Below are 20,790 nucleotides of genomic sequence, written 5' to 3' on the forward strand. Positions count from 1 at the left end.
TCTATATGGGATTATGCTTGATTATGCTGGACGGGATGTTTTATATTACTCATTGGGCACCTATTCTATGCCAGGCTCCATCCTTCTGCTCTTGGCAGCTTCATACTAGTCTCCTTTATCTGGCTGTTTTCCCCTCTGTCTTTTCCCTACATGAGGCATCCTACCTCAGCATTTTATGGGGGGGGGGGGGAGGGGGGGCTTTACCATTATGTGCTTACATAATTCTCATGCAGAGTTTCACCCATTACTTTTAAGCCCGTAATAGCAGCTACCACCACTCTCCTCCAACTGGACATTTCTGTATCTGGATGCCCTTTAGCCATCCAAAATGGAACATATCCAAAGTCAAACTCACTAACACCTATTAAGCTCTGCTCTATGTGCCAATCACTGGGCTAGGTACTGGGAAAGCAAAGATGAGTACACCACAGTCACTGGCCTTAAGGGGTTCACAAGTGCTGTAAGGGAGGAACAGTAGTAGTACTAAGGAAAGAGGACCAACTAACCCTAAGGAAGAAGAGGGGGGTGGAACTAACTTTATAAAGACCATGACTTTGGGATGGATTTTGAAGCACAAGTGGCAATTTAAAAGTCAGACAACAGGTGATTGCAATCTCAAAACAAAATGTACAAGAGCAGGAAAATTGAAACAGTTGGGAAAACTATAGTTTGTTATAGCTAGAAACTAAGACTAATTTGAGGAAAGACCGAAGAAAATTCTTGAGAAGGGGAAGAAGCCAAGTCATAGAGAATTTTGGATGCATTTAAGAGAAGTTTATCCTCTAGGCCATGCAGAGCATTTTAGAAAGATCACTCCCATGGCAGAGTGGAGAACAGAAGGAAAAGAAGTGAGGGTGGTTGCAAAGAGACCACTTAGGAAGCTACTACATTACTCTGGAAGCCAGTGGGCCTGAAGAACCTGAATTCAGCATATTCAGTTAGCAGAATCAACTGCATGGGGTGGGGGGAGCACAGAGAACAGGTTTAGAAGAAAATAAATTGAATTTAGTATGTGGTTAGGGGACCTCGGTAGCTTAGTTGGTGTTAAGCATCCGACTTCAGCTCAGGTCATGATTTCACAGTTCATGGGTTTGAGCCTTGTGTCGGGCTCTGTGCCAATAGCTCAGAGCCTGGAGCCTGCTTCGAATTCTGTGTCTCCCCCTCTCTCTGCCCCTCCCCTGTTTGCACTCTGTCTCTCTCTCTCAAAAATAAACAAACATTAAAAAAAATTTTAGTATGAGGTTGTTGTTTGAGGTACCTGTAGGACTTAAGATAAGGAATTGATGAATTACATATGCTTCAAGATAGCACCTCTCTGAAGCTGCCCCCATACACCCAGGTAGAGTGAATAGTCCTCTCTCTAGCTCTTCAAACAAATCTCTATGACAGCCATTTTGCCTTTCTCCACACAACATTTGCAATCCTCTGCTGAATTTTCTCCATGTAGTTTATCACCTTCTAAAATACCATATTATTTACTTATCTTGTTTAATGTCTGCTCCCCACTCCTACTTTAATGTAAACAGGGCAGGGAATCTTGCCTATGGTTTTAAAAATTCACACAGTCCCAAACACCAATTAAACGCTGCCCTTTTCTTTCTCTAGTTTATTTTTTTCAGATATTATGACTGAAGAGAAGAAAAGTATATAACTCCCTTCTATCATTCAAAGAATAATCTTTACCTCCCCCTGCCACCAAAAGTGCAAAAAGGAATCAAGTTACATGTAGCTTGTCCTGACTTTACTCACATACCCCAAATATAAGTCACTCACATTTTCCTATTCTTTACCCACCACAGTCCTTGGCCTTTTTGTTTCCCTTTCTGGATTGGATGTCATCCCATTTCTTACCTCAGTAGTCTAAACCCATCTATTTCCCACAAGATCTAATTCTTCTTTTGGGGACTATCCAGCAAAACATAATGAAAGACTTTTCCAATCACCAAGACATTCAAGCTATGCAGGTATATTTAAAAGAATAAGATCAAAGAAAATGAAAAACAGAGATTCAGGAGGAATATAGCAACTTGCATCTTCATAACCATATTACAAGGAGTTAAAAGCACTAGTATCCAAGATAACAAGACATCCACCCTCATTGGGAGAAGGCAGTACAGCGGTATCTGGCGCATATAAGTGCTCAAGAAAAGTTAGTTGTTACCAATGATATAGCTTCCACTGACCACGCTCCCTACTGATCCTAAAACTATCAGTTCCTGCTAATTGGAAAAAGGGTGTTGGAGTGAGAACTAGCATCTACATGGACTCTTGTTGAAATTCTGGATTTCCTTGACACCACTTGTAATTAATCTACCCTTCCATAGGGTCCCAAGACCCATTTGTGTTCTACATGTGTTGATCCATTCTGATCTCCATAGACTGTGTTATGTGCCAGAATCATCTTGATACCTCAACAGGAGAGTCAGAATCCAGGAAAGTTTGCAATGATTTGTTAAACTTTCTGGATCGCTCCATTATCTTTCTCTTATGATAACAATAGTTTTATTTAATAATTCTTGTAGTAAAGCCTATTTTGACTGTTGTATTGAATTACCTTCTTCTCTTTGGTTGAGAGGAGAGATATTTTGTAAGAGAGCTAATGATCAAAATATTTATGCTGTATGTCAGCCTGTCTGTGAAGGAAGAAGCAGGAAAATCCATTGTTTTCCTGGAAATTAAAAAACTGGCAGCCAGGAAGACTGGGAATATGAAGTAGTTGTATCCCTTAAGCTGGTCTGTAGAGGTGTAACCAGTTGGAACTCCTCAAAGCAAAAGGTGAAGCTCAAAGTTCTCAAGTTGCTGGATGGAAGACTGGAAAGCAGTATATTCTGCTTAATAACAAATCAAAGACAAAAAAAATCAAAGATATTAACCTGTTTCTCTGCTGAACTATAATCGTTATTAACAACTGATTATCCCCTAGATTTTAGTTACTTCATTTTCTTCCTCCTTCTGATATAAAACGTCTGCTATGAAAGAAGCAAACGAATGTAAATGTTGTGAACCAAACTGATATTAATCCCATGATATTTTGATCTCTCAAAAAACACACCTCCACTGAGCAGATCGTTTGTTTCATCTAGGGAGGAATACATGAGATGGAAGGAAGGTCAGTAAATAGTTACTGCTACCAATATCCTTTAGTTTTAGGTAGAATTAGTTGGTGTAGCTGCCCTCATACCCACCTTTGCTTTAAAATGAGTAAAAGGAGTGGGTCATGACAAGAGCCTATGAAAGTTTCGAAAAGCAAAAATGAAATTATGCGAAAGATAGGGGGCAGCTGCTTCACTGGTCCAGCACGGGTATCAATCCACTGGAAAAAACGTAATTTGAAAAGCGCTTTTCTACGTGAAAATCAGTGATGGGAGTTGTTGCCCTTGTGTACCTCTTAGTAACGGCTAACCTAGGATTCCAGGGGCACTTGGCACTTTCTTTTAACCCTCAGCCCTCCTGGAAAAGTGTTACTTTCTACTGACTTCCTTGGAGAAACAGACTTCCTCCGATTTCAGGAACTATTGGAATGCTTTGCTTTCCTTAAAAACGAAATGAACTGGGGCGAAACAAGAAAGCCGCAGAAACTAACACAAAAGTTCAAACTTTGCCGCCTGTGTGCAATCCGGGTTCTCGGCCACGCCTGGGGCGGAAGGGGCGGAGACTCCATGCATCATATGCCAGCGCCGGAAGTTGGTTGAGACACAGCGACGAGCCGTAATCTGGTTAAAGCTCGGAGTGCGAAGTTTCGCCGCGTTACGTGCGTAGGGAATTGGCTGGTTGGGATTTAGAGGTGGGTATTTGGGTTGAAACTGGAAAGACCCTCAAGGTTAAAAAGGCCCAGTATGGAAATCGGGAGAAGCTGGAGATTGAGGAGTGAATGGTGTTAGTACTTTGGTTTCGTTCAGTTTAGTTTGGCTTTTGGGAGTTACTCTTAACTTCTGTTCGCATGTTTTCCTATTGAGGCATATAGTTTTTTGCTTTCTGCTAAAGTTTGGAAAAACAAGACTTGTGTTAAGTGGAACACGAGCTTTGCAGTCAGATCCCAGTGCCCCTGCCTTTTAGTAGCTGAATAATCCTGCGCAAATTAACTTACAAGGCTGGGTTTCTTCATCTGAAAAGTAAGGGCAATACCTCCTAGGATTGTTGTAAAGATTATAATGAAATAACATGTGTAAAATGTTATCGTGTCCGGTTTGGGGGTAAGCGCGCAATACATTGTGTTTTTGTTTCGTCCTTTAGCTCTACCTATACAGTTTGAAAAAGTACAGGTTAGGAATTGGGACTTTTTTAGATTTCCCTGAGAAAAAATGAGGTATGGTTGGATTTGCAAGGAGCCCCTTTGAGATACTCAATATTTGAGTCTGTGATTTGATTTCAGACTATCAATGGATACTCAGAAGGACGTTCAACCCCCAAAGCAGCAGCCAATGATATATATCTGCGGAGGTAAGGGCACTTACATACATAAAGTGGGAGTGTTTTACTTCAGTTTTGAAATAATTACATTACACTTAGTCTTAAACGAGTCTTTAAAGTTACAAAGCAGAACACCAGCAACCCTAAGAAAACCTCTCATTAAGAGTTCATTTACTCACCAAGAAAAAGTGCAGCGCCCACTACTCTTTTTTCTTTCCTCCTTAATATGTTGGTTGTTAAATAACAAAAGTTCAACTGAGTACATTTTATTTTTTTTTATTTTTTTTATTTTTTCTTTTTCTTTTTATTTATTTTTTCAATATATGAAATTTATTGTCAAATTGGTTTCCATACAACACCCAGTGCTCATCCCAAAAGGTGCCCTCCTCAATACCCATCCCCCACCCTCCCCTCCCTCCCACCCCCCATCAACCCTCAACAACTGAGTACATTTTAAAGATGTAATAGGCTTTATTAATCCATTCATGAATCTGGCAGCATCCTGTCTAGCAAGTAGATGAGACCTCCAAAGGGTTACAGAAAAGGAAAGGTTTTTAAAGGTAGAGAGGAGTGGAGAAATGAAAATTATTAGCGAAGAATCCTGTGTTTAAGGTAAGGTCACCCTTCTAAGAGGAATGGAAAAATCAGTAAATTTCCTAGCGCTGACAAGGAAATTCCCATATTGACTGGTCAAAGGTTGTGTTTCTGCAGGGCTGAAACTGCAGTTAGGTTAGGTGTTAGGTCTTGGTTTACTGATTTGGGGCCTCAACCCAAGTGAGGCCATTTGGGGCCTGTAGTTTCCTTTTTAACATGGCCATAGCACCATACTCTTGAGATTGAGTACATTTTAGTGCTTTGGGTGAAAAATACAGTTAAGATAATTTGCTTGTCTGTAATATTTTTCCTCTAGACATTGAATAAACATGCTTTCTTTTTTAGAATGTCACACAGAAAATGAAATAAAATCCAGGGATCCAATCAGATGCAGAGAATGTGGATACAGAATAATGTACAAGAAAAGGACTAAAAGATGTATCCTTTTAACTTGTTAAATATGAAGTAGATGGAAGTGAAGAATAATGCTTGGGTTGCTAGTCAAAGACTAATTTCTGGTAAATGGTAATAATTTTTGGTCTACTTACCAAGAAAAAAAGCATGATTAGGATTTTCATAATCATTTTTATTTTCATAATAATTAATTCAGATGCATATACTAAATATCTATATACTAGTAGATTTTGGATCTCATAAGTCTATTTTTCAGGCTTCTATATTTAACTTATTTTACTTACACTCATTTTTGAGTTTCAGTTCATGGACAAACTAAATTATACAAAGAGAAATACAAATACTGTATATGAATGCTACCTTATGGAAAAAGCGAGGCTTACAAATTGGCCATAAGACTGAGAGTACATTGTTACGTGGTAACTACAAATACAACATTTTTAAAACCAGTAAGTTACCTTGCCAACATTGCTTTAGTGTTTTTTGGTGCATTGATCTTTTGTATCATGGAAAGGGGACTAATGAAAATTGAAATCTTTTTTTGTAGTTCTTTTCTAGTTGTTATAGTAAATAGTGAGTTCTGTTCTTTTGTGCATTTTATTTTATTAAAGTTATTTATTTAATCTCTACACCCAACGTGGGCCTCGAACTCACAACCTGAGATTAAGCATCACATGCTGTTCCAGCTTAACCAGTTAGGCACTCCCCCTTTTTTTTTTAAGTTTATTTATTTAATCTCTCTTTTTTGCATTTTAGATCACATAACTAGCAAATAGAAAGTGACTTGGAAGTGTTAATCTTTCATATAATTTTTAAATATGTGTTTTGTCCTTAACTCAGTTTAATACAGTGGTGGTTTTTGATGCTCGATGAAACATGGAATTCAGAGGATTATCTTCATTTGTACTTGGACTTGCTGTTAATGTTGTATAGCTTTTGATGAGTGTATTTATCTTTATGAATACAACTACATACACATGATTTCGTTTTAAAATTCATCTTGTATTTAGGCATCTATTAATAATGTCTATAAAGAAAAATTCTTTGTTCAATTACATTATTTATAATTTCCTTTTTTTTTTTAATGTTTATTTTTGAGAGAGTACGAGCAAGGGAGGGGCAGAGAGAGGGGGACAGCATATCTGAAGCAGGTTCTTGGATCTGTGCACTGACAGCAGCAAGCCTGATGTGGGTCTCAAACTCAAGAACCGTGAGATCATGACCTGAGCCCAAGTGCAACACTCGACTGTTTCGGCCACCTGGGCACCCCTAATTCACTTTTTTTGTATGTGTAATCTGACACATAGGGAAAGTTAAAAGTGCTTCCCTAAATCACACTTTTAATCAAGACCTAGAATCTTGTAGGGGCCTTGTTGAGAATGAAGTTTACCAGGGCCCTGTGAAGGTCTGATTAAGTAAGTTCCTTGGAAACTACTGTTTTACATCAAATTTGTAAACCCTCCAGCATCATTTTGTATTGAGTATACCAGTGTACTTACTGTCACACACATAATGCATGCATTATTTTGAGTTATATTTTTCATTTGTTACTTGGTATAGGCCTTCTGATAAAATGCTTAACTATTTTTTAAATCTTGGGTGAGGGAAAAGAAACTTCAGTGGTGGTTTCTGTAAGGCAAAGTCAACCCTAAGTAAAGTGGATGAGGCAGACTATTAAGGCAGGTGTAGTTTCCGAGGTGCAGTCATTAAGGTAAAAAATTCTGCTTTCAGGATATTAAAAAAGGGACTAGTTTACACTGAACTGTGGTTGGATGTTTAAAACTTTTGCCTTGATCTTAGGGATATGGATAATCAGATACTCCATCTGTTTCAGGATTCCATCATTATGGAATGTCCTCTGATATTCATTGCAAAGAGTAGATACATTCCACCTTCACTAATAGCTATGTGTGTCTCTGAAATTCAAAATATTCACCATGCCATTTAAAAAAAACCCCTGTGTTTCTACCACCGTCTTTGAATATTAAGTTCTGTAAATTTATTATGTGCTATACAAAGTACTACCATGCTGAAATTTTTAAAGAGTGCTTCCTAGGTCTTACAAAGTACTACCATGCTGAAATTTTTAAAGAGTGCTTCCTAGGTCTAGGTTTTCTTTAGCCATGACTTTCATAATTTTGTAATTCTGCTATGTTCCTTGACCTTGTCTCTTTTAGATAAAAGAGTCCCAATAAATATGATACGACAGTCCCCTAAAAAACTCCCAGCACTTTGGATAATGTTGCTGTTAACTGTTTTTTATTTCATCCTAGGTATTTTACATATTGTTAGTTTAATTGAATATTGTTAGCTTGTTAATTAGACAGTGGTTTAATGGAAAAAGTATTACCACTGGAATCCAAGACCAACATTTCAATCAGTCACCTCTTTGTGTCCCTTTCATCTATAAAAATGGAAGTAATTTTACCTCTTGCCTTTTTAAGGAAAAAAAAAAAAGATGAAAGATATATAATTGCTTTAAAAGATTCTTTTGAATAGTGATGTATAAATATAAAAATCAGTAAATCTGAGCTTAAAGTTGACATATAACTTGTTCCCTACTTAAACTGCTTACCAATGACTATGGATATGTATGTTCATGAAAAATGCATGGAAACAGGTTCAAATCCAGCCTTGCTACTCAGTGACTGGCCAGTTCATTTAACTTCAGCTTCATTGTCAAAATGGAGGAATTTATGATGGTCAGTACAGTGCTTTGAGATTCTGAAGTTACCTTCAGAGATTGAAGTTGTGGAAAATTTAAAAATAATAGATGAAATCAGAAATGGCCACTCTTAATAAAATACATAAGGTATGAAAGTGTAAACTGAGAAGATGTAAAAATGAGTTGGCTCTTCACATATACAAATCCATGGACATTTCCACCCCTCCTAGAACAATTCTGTGTAGAAAATTGGTCAAGGGGGACTGGCTCTTTGAGCAGAGGGCTGGAGGATGAGAAGGAACCTGACATAGCAAGACAAGAGGAAGGCGTATCCCTGAAATTGAGGAAATAGCCGGTATAATGGCTCAGGGGTTGAAAGTAAGCTTGCCTTGTTCACACTTCAGAATGAAGCCCTTGTGATACACACTTTGAGGTAGGCAGGGAGGCCTGCTCACTTACGGTCTCATGATGGGAGTAAGCAGGAGAGTGACACGGATTAAGACTTACTTGAGCTGTTCTGTAAGAGTGGACAATGTAGGAATGGGTGAGGATGGGCAAGCCAGTTAAGGGCCACATGTAAATAGTTCAGGATAATAATGATGGCTGAGCCAGGGTGGTAGCTGTGGAGGGAAGTAAGAAGTACTTGGTTGTAACATAACATTTTGAAGTTGAGGTTAATGGGACTTATTGGTAAGTACTTAACAGTTTAGTAAACAGTATGGACTTTGGTAAAAGGCTTTGGGTTCAGATATCCACAGTGTCCTTTATTAACTGGCCGTGTGACTTCACCAGGATTCGCTTTCCTCATTCGTAGGATAGGCATGAAATAATAGCACCTACCTCAGAGGTTAGTTGCAAAATAAAATCCATAAAAACTTTTACCCTAACAAATGTTAACTATTACCACCATTACTGTCTAAGTATTAACTGTTTTCCACAAAGATGATTTTGTTAGTTTTAGGATTAGTCTCCCAGCTACGGGCCTTGCTGTCTCCATACTCTTGAGATTGCTCTTTCTGAAATACAGATTTCATGGCGCTGTCCTGCTGAAAATCCTCAGTAGCTCTCCATTTTGATAAAGTCAAAACTATTGGGAATGGTATATTTGGTTCTTGATAATATGACTCCTTTTCTATCTCTGTCACAAGTTCAGCCCACTTAAACCACTTAATCTTTTGATTCTAAGGAGATCTCTGCAGTTCCTTAAGCAGGTAACAGGACTTATTTCTTTCTTATCTGTCCTTTTCCATGCTTTTCCCCCTGCGTTGAAATGATCTTTTCTGGTGTTCTTCACCAGCATCAGAATTTCAAAGGATTGTTTTATAGTCCACTAGTTTCCAATATTGTTGAGAAGTCCAAAACCATTCTTCTATCTAATTCTTTGTGTGTGATGCCTTTTCTTTCTGGAAAATTAGAGTTTTCCTTGCCAGTGTATCGAAATTTTATAATATGTGCCTTGGTATGGGGCTCTTTTCCACTGTTCTGGTCACTTGGGTGGGTACTTTCAACCTGGAAAGTAAAGCTCTACAATTCTGGGAAATTTTCTTGAATTGTTTAGTAACTTCCTGCCCTCGATATTTTCTTCTCTCTATGTCTTTTTTTAAAAATCTAATATTAGACTTCATTGACCTGACTTTCTCATCTTTCCTTTTCCTTTGTTTCTTTGCTCTTTAAAAGGTGCCTTCAATTTTTCTTTCTTTTTTTTTTTTTAAAGTAAGCTCTACACACAACATGGGGCCTCAATTCATGACCCCAAAATCAAGAGTCACACACTCCACTAACAGCCAGCCAGGCACCCCTCAATTTTAGTTTCTAATCCATTTATTGGGATTTTCATTTCTGGTATAATTTTAATTTCTACAAGGTTATTAGTTTTTCTTCAAAAATATATTTGAATATATATACATTCAAAGAAAAATTAAAGTATATATCCATCCTTGTTTCTTGGATGCAAAGTCTTAACTCTATGAAGATGATAGTGATAATTTTCTTTTGCCTAGTCTATTCCAGTCATGTTACTTTTTATCCTACTTGTTTATTCAGCATAAATGTATATACATAATTATAACCAGAAGAAAACAGTGAAAAGAAAATTACAGGGCATGTGGAATTACAAGCATTTCACCGAATATTTAAAGGATTTCTCCCATGCTGGAAGTTAGAATAGCCAGTGTTTTAAACCTAGGACATAGTTTTGAGTGAAGTTTGTTGGCTGGAATGAGGTGTGAAATGATTATGCATGGATTGGGGCATGTGATGACGTTCCCCATGACAATTTAATAAAGCTTACTAAGGATTATGCTAAAGTTTGAATCTGTCTATAAATATTCAAATTTAACATTCTCTAGCACTGGCAATGGAAATAATAATAAATGTATTGTTAATCATGTTTTTAGCAGAGTTTTTACCACTATTGGTGCCTGCTAAAGGACTGTAGATTTAATTTAAGTGCAGAGAGGAGGGCGAATTGCATTAATGAATTCCTGTTATGTGCCAGGCACTAATCTGAAATTATAAAGTGAAATATATTTCCCCACAAATGATATATATTGCTTTATTCATTTGGATTGTATTGTGCCTTATTTGCTTTTGTATCCCGGTGCCCAGTACAGTGTCTGACTCATAACCAGCGCTCAGAAAATGTTGAACACCTGCAAAGGAAGGCAGACTCTTTCATTTACTCTTTTGTGTAAAGGGGAAGGGCTAAATCTGGATTGCCTTGTAGATATCCTGAACATTTAATTATATTTCTAAAATTGAAATGGAATGGTTATCAATTTACAGTTCTTGGTACTTTTAACTATCCAGAACTGTAACGGCGTTTTAACGCCATCAAAAACGAATGCAAAACAGAAAGGGAACCCTCTCACTTGGACTCTTAACTTCTCCCTAATGATCTGTGCCGGCAAAGCTGGGCGCGGAGGCCAATCAGTGCGGCAGATCGAGGGCCAGCCAATCATTCGAAGAGGCCCTAGTTCCGCCCCCGGCGCTCAGCCTCTGGCCTTTGGGTGCCCAGGCGGGGCGACACTCCCCCCATCTCGGCACCTGCGGTGAATTGTGTAGCGGTCTCGTCCTTCCACAACGCTGAGTCTGAGAGCCAGGTGAGTACCCGCCGGCCAGGAGTAAATTACATCTCCCCATCGCAGTTCCCTCAGGGAGCTGGGGTTAAAGGCGGACCCCAAGAAGCAAATGTACGGTCGGACTCGACTGAGGGAGCGAGTTATGGGATGAACAAACGGGCTTTAGTTTCCTGCAGCTGACGGTGGCCGATGTTGGGACGGGGGTTGCTGGGATCCGCCGGCGGCGACCAGAGCTGGGGAATGGGGAGCAATCTCAGTGTCCTCAAGGGCCCGTTGACCTTTGGGTTGGCTGTAGAGTTGAGGGTTCCCGGCCTGTCCCTGACCAGCCTCCCCCGCCCCTCGGCGGCCGTGCTGTACACAAACCGTTGCTATGGCTGAGGAAGCCATTTCCTTTCGGTCTCCGCCTGCAGGGGGCGCTCGGCCCTGTGGTTTCTGGAAAGAAGGTGCCCAGGTGGAAGAAAACCGGTTTTCTTGTTGCGCATCACACTTTGCACTGGAGGTTATTTCTGCCCGCTGATTAGGGCATATGGGAAATGGATGTGGATCAGGATGATGATGAAGAGATTAAATCCAACTAGGACCGAGGTTTTTCCTAATCAAATTCCAAACATGTGGAAAGGTTCAAATGAGAGCGAATATTGTATGGTTTCCTTTTTGGAACTTGAAAATTAACATTTAGTAAGATGTGCATTGTGCCGGAAAACAACCCAAACAAACATGGTAATTTTCAAAAAGGATTTTCAGGGAAATGTTAAAACTGTGCAGAATGAAATTCATTTGCTTAGGTAAGAGATGACTCTGTTATTTCAAATGCTTTTCACTGTGATTTCTGCAAATCGTGAAATTTCAGGGGTTGCAAAATAAATTCAATTTGAGATCATGTATTTTAATCCTGTTGGATGTTTTTAAGTTTCTCCCGTGAAAGATCCTCCAACTCTTTGGAAAAATTCTAATGCAACCCATTCTGTTCTGGACAGCGGCAATCATTTAAAAGTTCTTCATGTTGCTCTCCAGTAACTTCTACCCTTAAGGCTGTCCTTGTGATGGGACATATTCATCATCCTGGGCCTTGCCAGTATAGTGTGCAAACCATAATCTCAGTTCTCAGATTTCATCCAAGAGCTGATGAACTGTCAATCCCTTTTCTATGCCCAAGTCAAAGCCAGCAGGAACATGGAGAACCAGAAGCACCTCTCTTTCTGCAGAGGTCTGATGTAGGACCAGAATCCCAGAGGGCAGGCATGCTGGAGGAAATACTCCTGGTGAATTAGACCCATTGCTACTTAATTGTTTTAAAATTTATAAACCAATATGTTTTACTGCAGTGTTTTTAAACAATTTTGACAATGACTCATGATAAGAAATTTATTTGCAACGTGTGCATGTATTTACACACATTTGTCATTTGTATAGACATGAAATAAAAGTTTTTACAAAACAAGTATTTACTTTAATGGTATGTGAAGTAGTCAGATATTTTTGTTGCTGTTCTGTTCTGTCTCATTATAAGACAGTGCTAATCGCAACTCACTAAATTGATAGCAGGGGTTGCCACCTGCAGATGAAAAGCCTGGGTGTGATGCTAAGTATGTAGGCTCTGCAGTTGCCAACTGAGATTCAAATCCCCAGTTCACTATTTAATAGTTACATGACTTCGAGCAGGTTACTTAAAATACCAACTTCCTTATCTGTAAAATAGTAATTATTAATTCCCCTCTCGAGAGTGTTTTTGAAGATTATGTGAGATAATCCATGGCATACAGTAACTTAGATCCCTAAGTGTTAACTGTTATTACAGCTCGTTACTTAAAATAAAACCTACCTGCTACAGTAGTTGAAAGATTAAATGAGGTAATGTATGTAAAGTTCTTAGGGTGGTGCCCAGCACTCATTTAGAACTGTGTATTTTTTGCTGTTGTTATTATTATCATCATAATTAGCAGCAGTATCATTAAAGTGAAACTGTCCAAATACCCCATTCCCATTTCAGCTCAGCATTTTTTAAAAAAATTTTTTTTAATGTTTATTTTTTTGAGAGAGAGATAGAGTACGAGCAGGGGAAGGGCAGAGAGGGAGACACAGAATCCAAAGCAGGCTCCAGGCTCCGAGCTGTCAGCACAGAGCCCGACGCGGGGCTCAAACTCATGAACCATGAGATCATGACCTGAGCTGAAGTTGGACACTCAACCAACTGAGCCACCCAGGTGCCCCTCAGCAAGTGTTTCTTAAAGGTCTAAGGCACTACTTATGTTAGTCCTGAATATATGATAATAAAGTAAGATCTCACAGTCTAGAAAGGAAGACAAAAATACATAATTAAAATACATGCCATGAGAAAGGTATGGGCACAGTGCCATTAGAACACAGATCTGGGAGCTGTTCATTGATGTGACTGGGCAGCAGGGAATGTAAAGGCAGGGAATGACTTAACTGTTGTTATCAGGGAGAGAGAGTTTAAAATGAGCAGCCTTCCTTCTTAGAAAAAACACAGCTCCTTTTCCATAGACTTGAAAAATAAATGTTACAGAAATGCCTAGATGGTTACTACTATCCAAATTAAGTCTTACTATGTATATACTTCATAACTTTTTTCTGTGCTACATTTCAGCCATGACTACCAAAGATTATCCATCATTGTGGGGTTTTGGAACAACAAAAACATTTAAAATTCCCGTTGAACATTTGGATTTCAAGTATATTGAAAAATGTTCAGATGTTAAACACTTGGAAAAAATTCTTTGTGTGCTCAGGTAAGCATTCAAAAATCATTTTATGTTTCAGTATGCCAATTATATTGTGCCTTCTGAAAGTTGAAACTCTCAGAAATATCGCAGAAATTTTTCAAACATTGATGTTGGTTTTTTTGTTTTGTTTTGTTTTTCCCCCAAGTTAGGTTCCAACATCACTGTTTTGATCCAGTGGTTAGTTTGGAGGGTTCTGGCTAGGTCTACTTCCAGCATGCCATTTAGGCTCATTAGTATTCAAGAGGATATTTTTCTTGCTTCCTCCACGTTTTCTAGGAGAAGGTAAAGTAGCCGTGGGAGTAGCCATTAGGAGATGAGGTTAGCTCACCAGCCTACCGGTTGATAAAGTTCGTTGGTACTCTCCCCCTCCATACTATCTGCCAACAAAGATGCTAACTTACTGTGAGTTGGTCACAAGGAGAGGATGACGGGAAGACCAGGATGTAGGACCAGAAGGCAGGGGATCCGGGCCTTCTCAGGGGGAGGACCCCGTGGTGGTGATTGTTAGACTTTAATATACATCAGATATGGTTGTTAAAAATGCAAATTTGAGGGTCCCATTCCCAGAGATCCTGCCTCGGGAAATCTGGGGTGGGGCCCAGGAACATATGTTTTCAAACAAGTGCCTGGCTGATTGACATGGAGGTGGTCAAGGGAGCCCATTCCAAGAAACACTGCCCTGTGGCATACCAATCTGTGCCACCTATTTTGGATGTCATGGGGGGTTTTCCTTTCCTTCCTAATATTGCAGAAGCACTTGTGGAGCAGGAATTGCTCCTTTTTTAGCACATCAGTAGCGTTCCTTTTGCTTGGTGGCAGTTCTGTATTTTTTCCCTTGTGACGCCCTTCCTCATCACTGTGTCCTCTCCTTTTTTTTCTCTGTTACCACCTTCAGCCTCCTGTCCTCCCTAAGCATCCTTGCTTATGCCCAGCCAGAGTAGATGTCATAACCTCATCATTTCTGAAATGGAACGATGAAAGATATCATATTTTTCCTTTTTTTCTCAGCAGTGTATGCACCTTTTCATTTATGTTTGGTCAAGGACTGATAAAGCAAATGAGAAGCTGGCACGATGGAAGAGTTTAAAAGCCATGTTATGTTGGTTCTAAGAAATTCTGTGAATGGCTTAATTAAATTACATTGCATTGGTTTGGAACTTACTTCAAAAATTTTAATTTGAAAGTGGGATTTTTTTTCAATTTTTCTAAAAATTTAAAAGTAAACAGGCTTACAAGAGAAATGGAAAGGATTGATTTTCCTTAAACAACAATGAACAGAGTTTTCCATTTAACTCTCTAGGAGTGAATTCTGTTCCTGGAGTGGTTGGTTAGAGATGTGTTGTTCTGAACCCTTCCTTTGCCATTTTCTTCCTATCCCTTTGGGGGAAAAAATTGAGCTACAAACTCCTCCTTGGAAGGGAAATCCAGTCTCGCTGTGTGCCTATCTCTAATATTTAATTTCCATTTGTAACTTAAAATTATCTTATGTAACAAAGTGAACACATGTTAAAGAGGAGAGAAAATGTTACTCAACTTTCAAAATGTGTGATGGAAACTGGTGTCTTTGGGGCTCCATTTTTTCCTTCGCGGCTTCACTCCATAGAGTAACGTAAAAATGGAGGTTGTGCTGGTTGAGGAAGGGGAGTGGGGAGCCCACACTCCGGCCTTCATCCCTGTGCAGGGGCTGCCCTGGAGATCTCCACAGAACCCCTCTGCTCCACAGAGCCCAGCCTGTAAACCACCAGACTACATGATCTCTAAATAAAGTGGTAACTCCAAAGTCTGAATTTTTTTTAAAGGTCTGGTGAGGAAGGATATTATCCTGAACTTACGGAATTTTGTGAAAAGCGCCTTAGAGGCTTGGCCCCTGAAAGTAGAGCTTTGAGGAAAGATAAGCCTGCAGCAACAGCATCCAGCTTTACAGCAGAAGAATGGGAAAAAATTGACGGTGATATAAAGGTATAGAGTGACCCCGGTTTTTGTGGGTTTTGTGACATTGTCACATTAAATATATGTCCACTTCACTTTTCCAAAATCGTAGACTTCTTTCTTTTTTTGTCAGTGAAGGGCTTTTAGTGGCAATCACTTACGTGGTATTGGTTGCTTCTCATACGCAGGAGAATATTGTGAATGTGTATGTTTGTGTCTGTACATCCACGTGTGTATTTTGTTTAATTTTATATATTTTTTGATATTTATTTTTGAGAGAGAGGGAAAAACAGAGCACAAGTGGGGAGGGGCAGAGAGAGAGGGAAACACAGAACCTGAAGCAGGCTCCAGGCTCTGAACTGTCAGCGCAAAGCCCGACGCGGGGCTCGAACTCTCGAAGCAGGAGATCATGCCCTGAGCCGAAGTCCGACACTTAACTGACTGAGCCATCCAGGTGCCCCACATGTGTATTTTAAATGACTGAACAAAATTCTATCCTATCGAAGAAAAATAATTCACTCAGCTTCTGTAAATAGAGCTCTACAAACATGTTGGTTTATAATTTCTTTTGTACCATCCTGGTTATTTCCTCGAGATAAATTATTAGTATTCAAGCTGCTTGATCAAAGGATTTGAATAATTCTAAGACTGTTGAAACACATTTGCATGTTCTCAGAAAAGTTGTGCCTTTTCGCCAACAGTATGTAAGAATGCCCGTTTAAGGCATTCTTCACTGGGGCCCTTGGATGGCTCAGTCGGTTAAGTGTCTGACTTCAGCTCAAGTCATGATCTCGTGTTCCGTGAGCTCGAGCCCTGCTTTGGGCTCTGCGCTGACAGCTCAGAGGCTGGAGCCTGCTTTGGATTCTGTGTCTCCTCTCTCTGCCCCTCCCCTGCTTACTCTCTTGTGCACATGCTCTGTCCCTATCTCTCTCTCAAAAATAAATAAACATTAAAAAAAATTAAGGTATTCTTCACTGGATACTGTAATCATTTTTTAATCAAATAATTGAAAACATGATAAGGATGTATTTGATTACTAGCAACATTAAATTTTTTTATCAGTTGAATTTCTTCTTTTAATAGCTATATCTTTAGTGATTTAGCTTTATTGAGGTATAATTTACATTCAATAAAAAATAGCAATGGTCTACATTTCACTGAGTTTTGACACATGTATATGCTATAAAACATTTCTATTAGCCTAAAAAGTTTTCTTGTGCTCCTTTGTAGTCAGTGCTGACTCCACACCCTGGTCCCTGGTAACCGCTGATCTGCTTTCTGTCATACGGATTTGTCTTTTCTAGACTTTCCTATAAATGTAGCTATACAGTATGTGTGGTCTTTTGTGTCTTCTGTCATTTGGCATCATGCTTTTGAGATGTGTCTATGTTGTTGCATGTTCACAGTTGGTTTCTTTTAATCACTGAGTAGTATTGAATTGTGTGGGTATCTCACAGTTTGTTTATCCACTTTCCGGTTGAGCAAAATGTTTTCCAAAGTGGCATAAGTTCCTGTTGCTGGGGTGCCTGGCTGGCTGGCTCAGTTGGTTAAGCATCTGCCTTCAGCTCAGGTCATGATTTCATGGTTCGTGAGTTGAAGCCCTGCATCAGGCTCTGTGGTAACAGCTCAGAGCCTGGAGCCTGCTTCAGATTCTGTGTGTCTCTCTCTCTCTGTTCCTCCCCCACTCATGCTGTCTCTCTCTGTCTCTCGATAATAAATAATCGTTAACAAAAGAAAAGTTCCTGTTGCTCTGCATCCTGGTTGGCAGTTCGTAATGCCAGTTTTGTTAATTTTAGCTATTTTATTAAGTATGCCGTGGTGTTTCATTGTGGTTTTAATTTCCATTTTAATGACCGACTTTCCTGAGTGTCTTTTCATGTGCTTATTTGCCATCCATAGATCTTCTTTTGTGAAAAGTCTTGAAATCCTTTGCCCATTAAAAAAAAATTGAATTATTTGTGTTCTTATTGAGTTGTAACACGTGTATCTTTCATTAGATACACCTTTTGCAGGTATTTTCTATATCCTGTGGATTCCCTTTTCATTTTTTTAATAGTGTCTTTGGAAGAGCAAAGGTTTTTAATTTGATGAAATCAATTTTTCTTTTACAGTCTGTACTTTGTGTCCTATTTAGGAAGTCTTTGTCTAATAATCCCGGATCCCCAAGTTCCTTCATATGATTCTTCTAGAAAGTTTCTAGCTTTAACTTTTAAATTTAGTTCTAGGATCAGTTATCATTTTTGGATACACACATACAATATAGGTATTCAAGGTTTCAAGCACCATTTTATGAAAGATTATCCTTTCCCCATGGAACACCTTGGTAGCATTGTCAAAAATGAATTGACCGTGTATGTACGGGTCTATTTCTGGACTCTCTATTCTCTTTCATTAATCTAAATGTCTCTCTTTACTCCAGTACCTCATTCTCTTGATTGTGGTAAGGCTTATATTAAGTCTTAAAATTGGATAGTACAAGTCCTCCAACTTTGTTCTTTTTTCATTGTTGTTTTAGCTCCTGTGGGTCCTTTGCTTGCCAGTTACTACAAAATAACTTGATTGTCTTTGGGTTGGGATTGTGGTGAATTTATGGATCAATTTTGGAATAATTGACATCTTAACAATATTGAAATTCTCTGATCCATGAACATCATATGTTTTCTGTTCATTTAAGTCTTTTTTAAAGTTTTGTCCCAGTATCTTGTAGTTTTTAGTGTGTAGTTCTTGCATATTTTTTAAATTTATTCCTAAGTATATAATATACTTTATGCTATTGTAAAAGTTAATGTTTTTTATTTTTAAAAATTTTTTAAGTTTTATTTATTTATTTTGAGAGAGCGAGCGAGAGCATGCGTGTGGGAGGGGCAGAGAGACAGGGAGAGAAAGAATCCCAAGCAGGCTCTGCTTTGTTAGTGCAGAGCTTGATGAGGGGCTTAACTCACAAACTGTAGGATCATGACTTGAGCTGAAGTCAAGAGAAGGATGCTTAACTGATTGAGCCACCCAGGCACCCCAAAGTTAATGTTTTTTAATTTCAATTTTTTTGCTTATTCTAAGTCACTCTAGTTACGAAATTTTATGTATGTACTATGTATTTATTTATTTTTGGTGTGATAAAATACATATCACACAAAATTTACCATCTTAGCCATTTTTAAGTGTACATTAGTGTTATATTCACATTGTTATATTCAGACATGAAAAAAAATTTTTTAATTTTTTTAAAGTTTATTTATTTTGAGAGAGAGCGTGTGAGCATGAGTGGGGGAGGGGCAGGGAGAGAGGGAGACCGAGAATCCCAAGCAGGCTCCATGCTGTCAGCACAGAGCCCGACACGGGGCTCAATCTCACAAACTGTGGGATCATGACCTGAGCTGAAACCAAGAATCACACGCTTAACTGACTAAGCCATTCCAGGTGCCCATTATATTCAGAGATTTTTGAGTATACAGTTCAGTAGTGTTATATTCATCTTGTATAATCAATCTTCAGAACTTTATTTTATAAAACTGAAGCTCTATACCCATTAAACAACAGTTCTCCAATTCCCCCTGCCTTCAGCCCCTGACAAACACCACTCTACTTTCTGTTTCATAAGTTTGACTAATGTAGATACCTCATATCAGTGGAATTTTAATTTCACTTTTATTTGTCCATTGCAAGTTTATAGTTTATGGTCTTCTTATATTGACTTTGCACCTTGCAATCTTGTTAAATTTACAAATTAGTGCTAGTAACTTTTTTTTAGATTCATTGGAATTTTTTTATATTTAGGATCATGTTATCCACAAATAATAAAAGGTCTCCTTTGGCTTTTCCAGAATGGCTGCCTTTTATTTCTTTTACTTTCATTATTGCACAGGCTTGGCTCTCTAGTACAATGTTGAATAGAAATGGTAAGAGCAAATATCCTTGTCTTGCTCACAATATTAGGGAGATTATCATTCAGCTTTTTTTTCACCATTAAGTATAATGTTGCCTTTAGATTTTATGATGTGACCCTTTATAATGCTGAGGAGGGTCCCTTCTATTCCTTATTTGATGAGAATTTTTATCATGAATAGTTACAGAAGTTTATAAATTCTTTTCCTGCATTGAGAGGAAAATAAGATTTTCTTTGTAGCCTGTTAATAAGGTATATTATGTGCACTCTTTTCAAATGTTATACCAATATAGCACTTGGGGATAAATTCTACTTGGTCATGATGTGTCTTTTTTATATATTGCTGGATTTAATTTGCTAAAATTTTTTGAAGTATATTTGTGTCTGCAGTCATGAGAGCTCCTAGTCTGTAATTTTCTTGTAATGTTGTTGTCTGGTATTGGTAACATGGTAATGGTGGCTTTTTAGAATGAGTTGGGACGTGTTCTCTCTTCCTGAATTTTCTAGGAAAGTTTGTATGTAATTACTGTTATTTCTTCCTTAAATATTTTCCAGAATTCACCATTGATACCATCTAGGTCTCAAGTTTTCTTTATAAGCAAGATTTTGACTATGAGTTAAATTTCTTGAACAGATATACAGTGCTATTCAGGTCATCTTTAGTGTTCTCTGTCTGGCTCCCTCTTCTTGGCTATTTTGCACCCCGTATCTCTGCAGTCTTTGCCTCCCTGAAGCCTGCACTCTGTTCCTCTGAACTCAATGAGACCGCAGGGCTGTTTGGGTTTCCCTTCCCTATGTTGTAGCCTGGAAATTACAGGCAGTAAATTGGGACAGATGCGGGACTTACCTCATTTGTTTCCTTTCTTTCAGGATCATTGTCCTGTGCTACCTATTGTCCAGTGTCTGAAAATCATTGTTTCATATATTTTATCTGGTTTTCTAGAGTTAAGCAAGAGGGTAAATCCAGTCCCTGATACTCTATCAGGGCCAGGAGGAGATATCCCTTTATTGATTTTTCTATTGCTGTGTTTCTTACTAATTTGTAAGAGATCTGTCGTATATAGTCTAAAT

The 20,790-nt window shown here is 38.6% G+C and overlaps 2 protein-coding genes across 3 annotated transcripts in view; both read left to right on the top strand.

Moving 5' to 3' along the window:
- The first annotated feature begins 3,654 nt into the window (after positions 1-3,654).
- Positions 3,655-6,475, top strand: POLR2K (RNA polymerase II, I and III subunit K). The gene is made up of 4 exons (XM_019467991.2): positions 3,655-3,784; positions 4,373-4,440; positions 5,350-5,442; positions 6,269-6,475. The coding sequence occupies exons 2-4, from the start codon at positions 4,380-4,382 to the stop codon at positions 6,289-6,291; spliced, it is 177 nt and encodes a 58-aa protein (XP_019323536.1). The 5' UTR covers positions 3,655-3,784; positions 4,373-4,379; the 3' UTR covers positions 6,292-6,475.
- A 4,252-nt stretch (positions 6,476-10,727) lies between these two features.
- The window catches only part of SPAG1 (sperm associated antigen 1), a 67,506-nt gene continuing 57,443 nt past the window's right edge, over positions 10,728-20,790 (top strand). The window contains exons 1-3 of one of the 2 annotated variants that reach the window (XM_019467985.2): positions 10,728-11,184; positions 13,772-13,913; positions 15,707-15,866. In XM_019467985.2, coding sequence (XP_019323530.2) covers positions 13,774-13,913; positions 15,707-15,866 — 300 coding nt within the window. In that variant the 5' untranslated portion in view covers positions 10,728-11,184; positions 13,772-13,773. Of the gene's footprint in view, positions 11,185-13,771; positions 13,914-15,706; positions 15,867-20,790 lie in introns of those variants that run through there. The other variant, XM_019467989.2, reaches the window with a different exon arrangement.

Source organism: Panthera pardus, unplaced genomic scaffold (assembly GCF_024362965.1).
Source record: "Panthera pardus isolate Hobbes unplaced genomic scaffold, ASM2436296v1 HiC_scaffold_7, whole genome shotgun sequence".
NCBI lineage: Eukaryota > Metazoa > Chordata > Mammalia > Carnivora > Felidae > Panthera > Panthera pardus.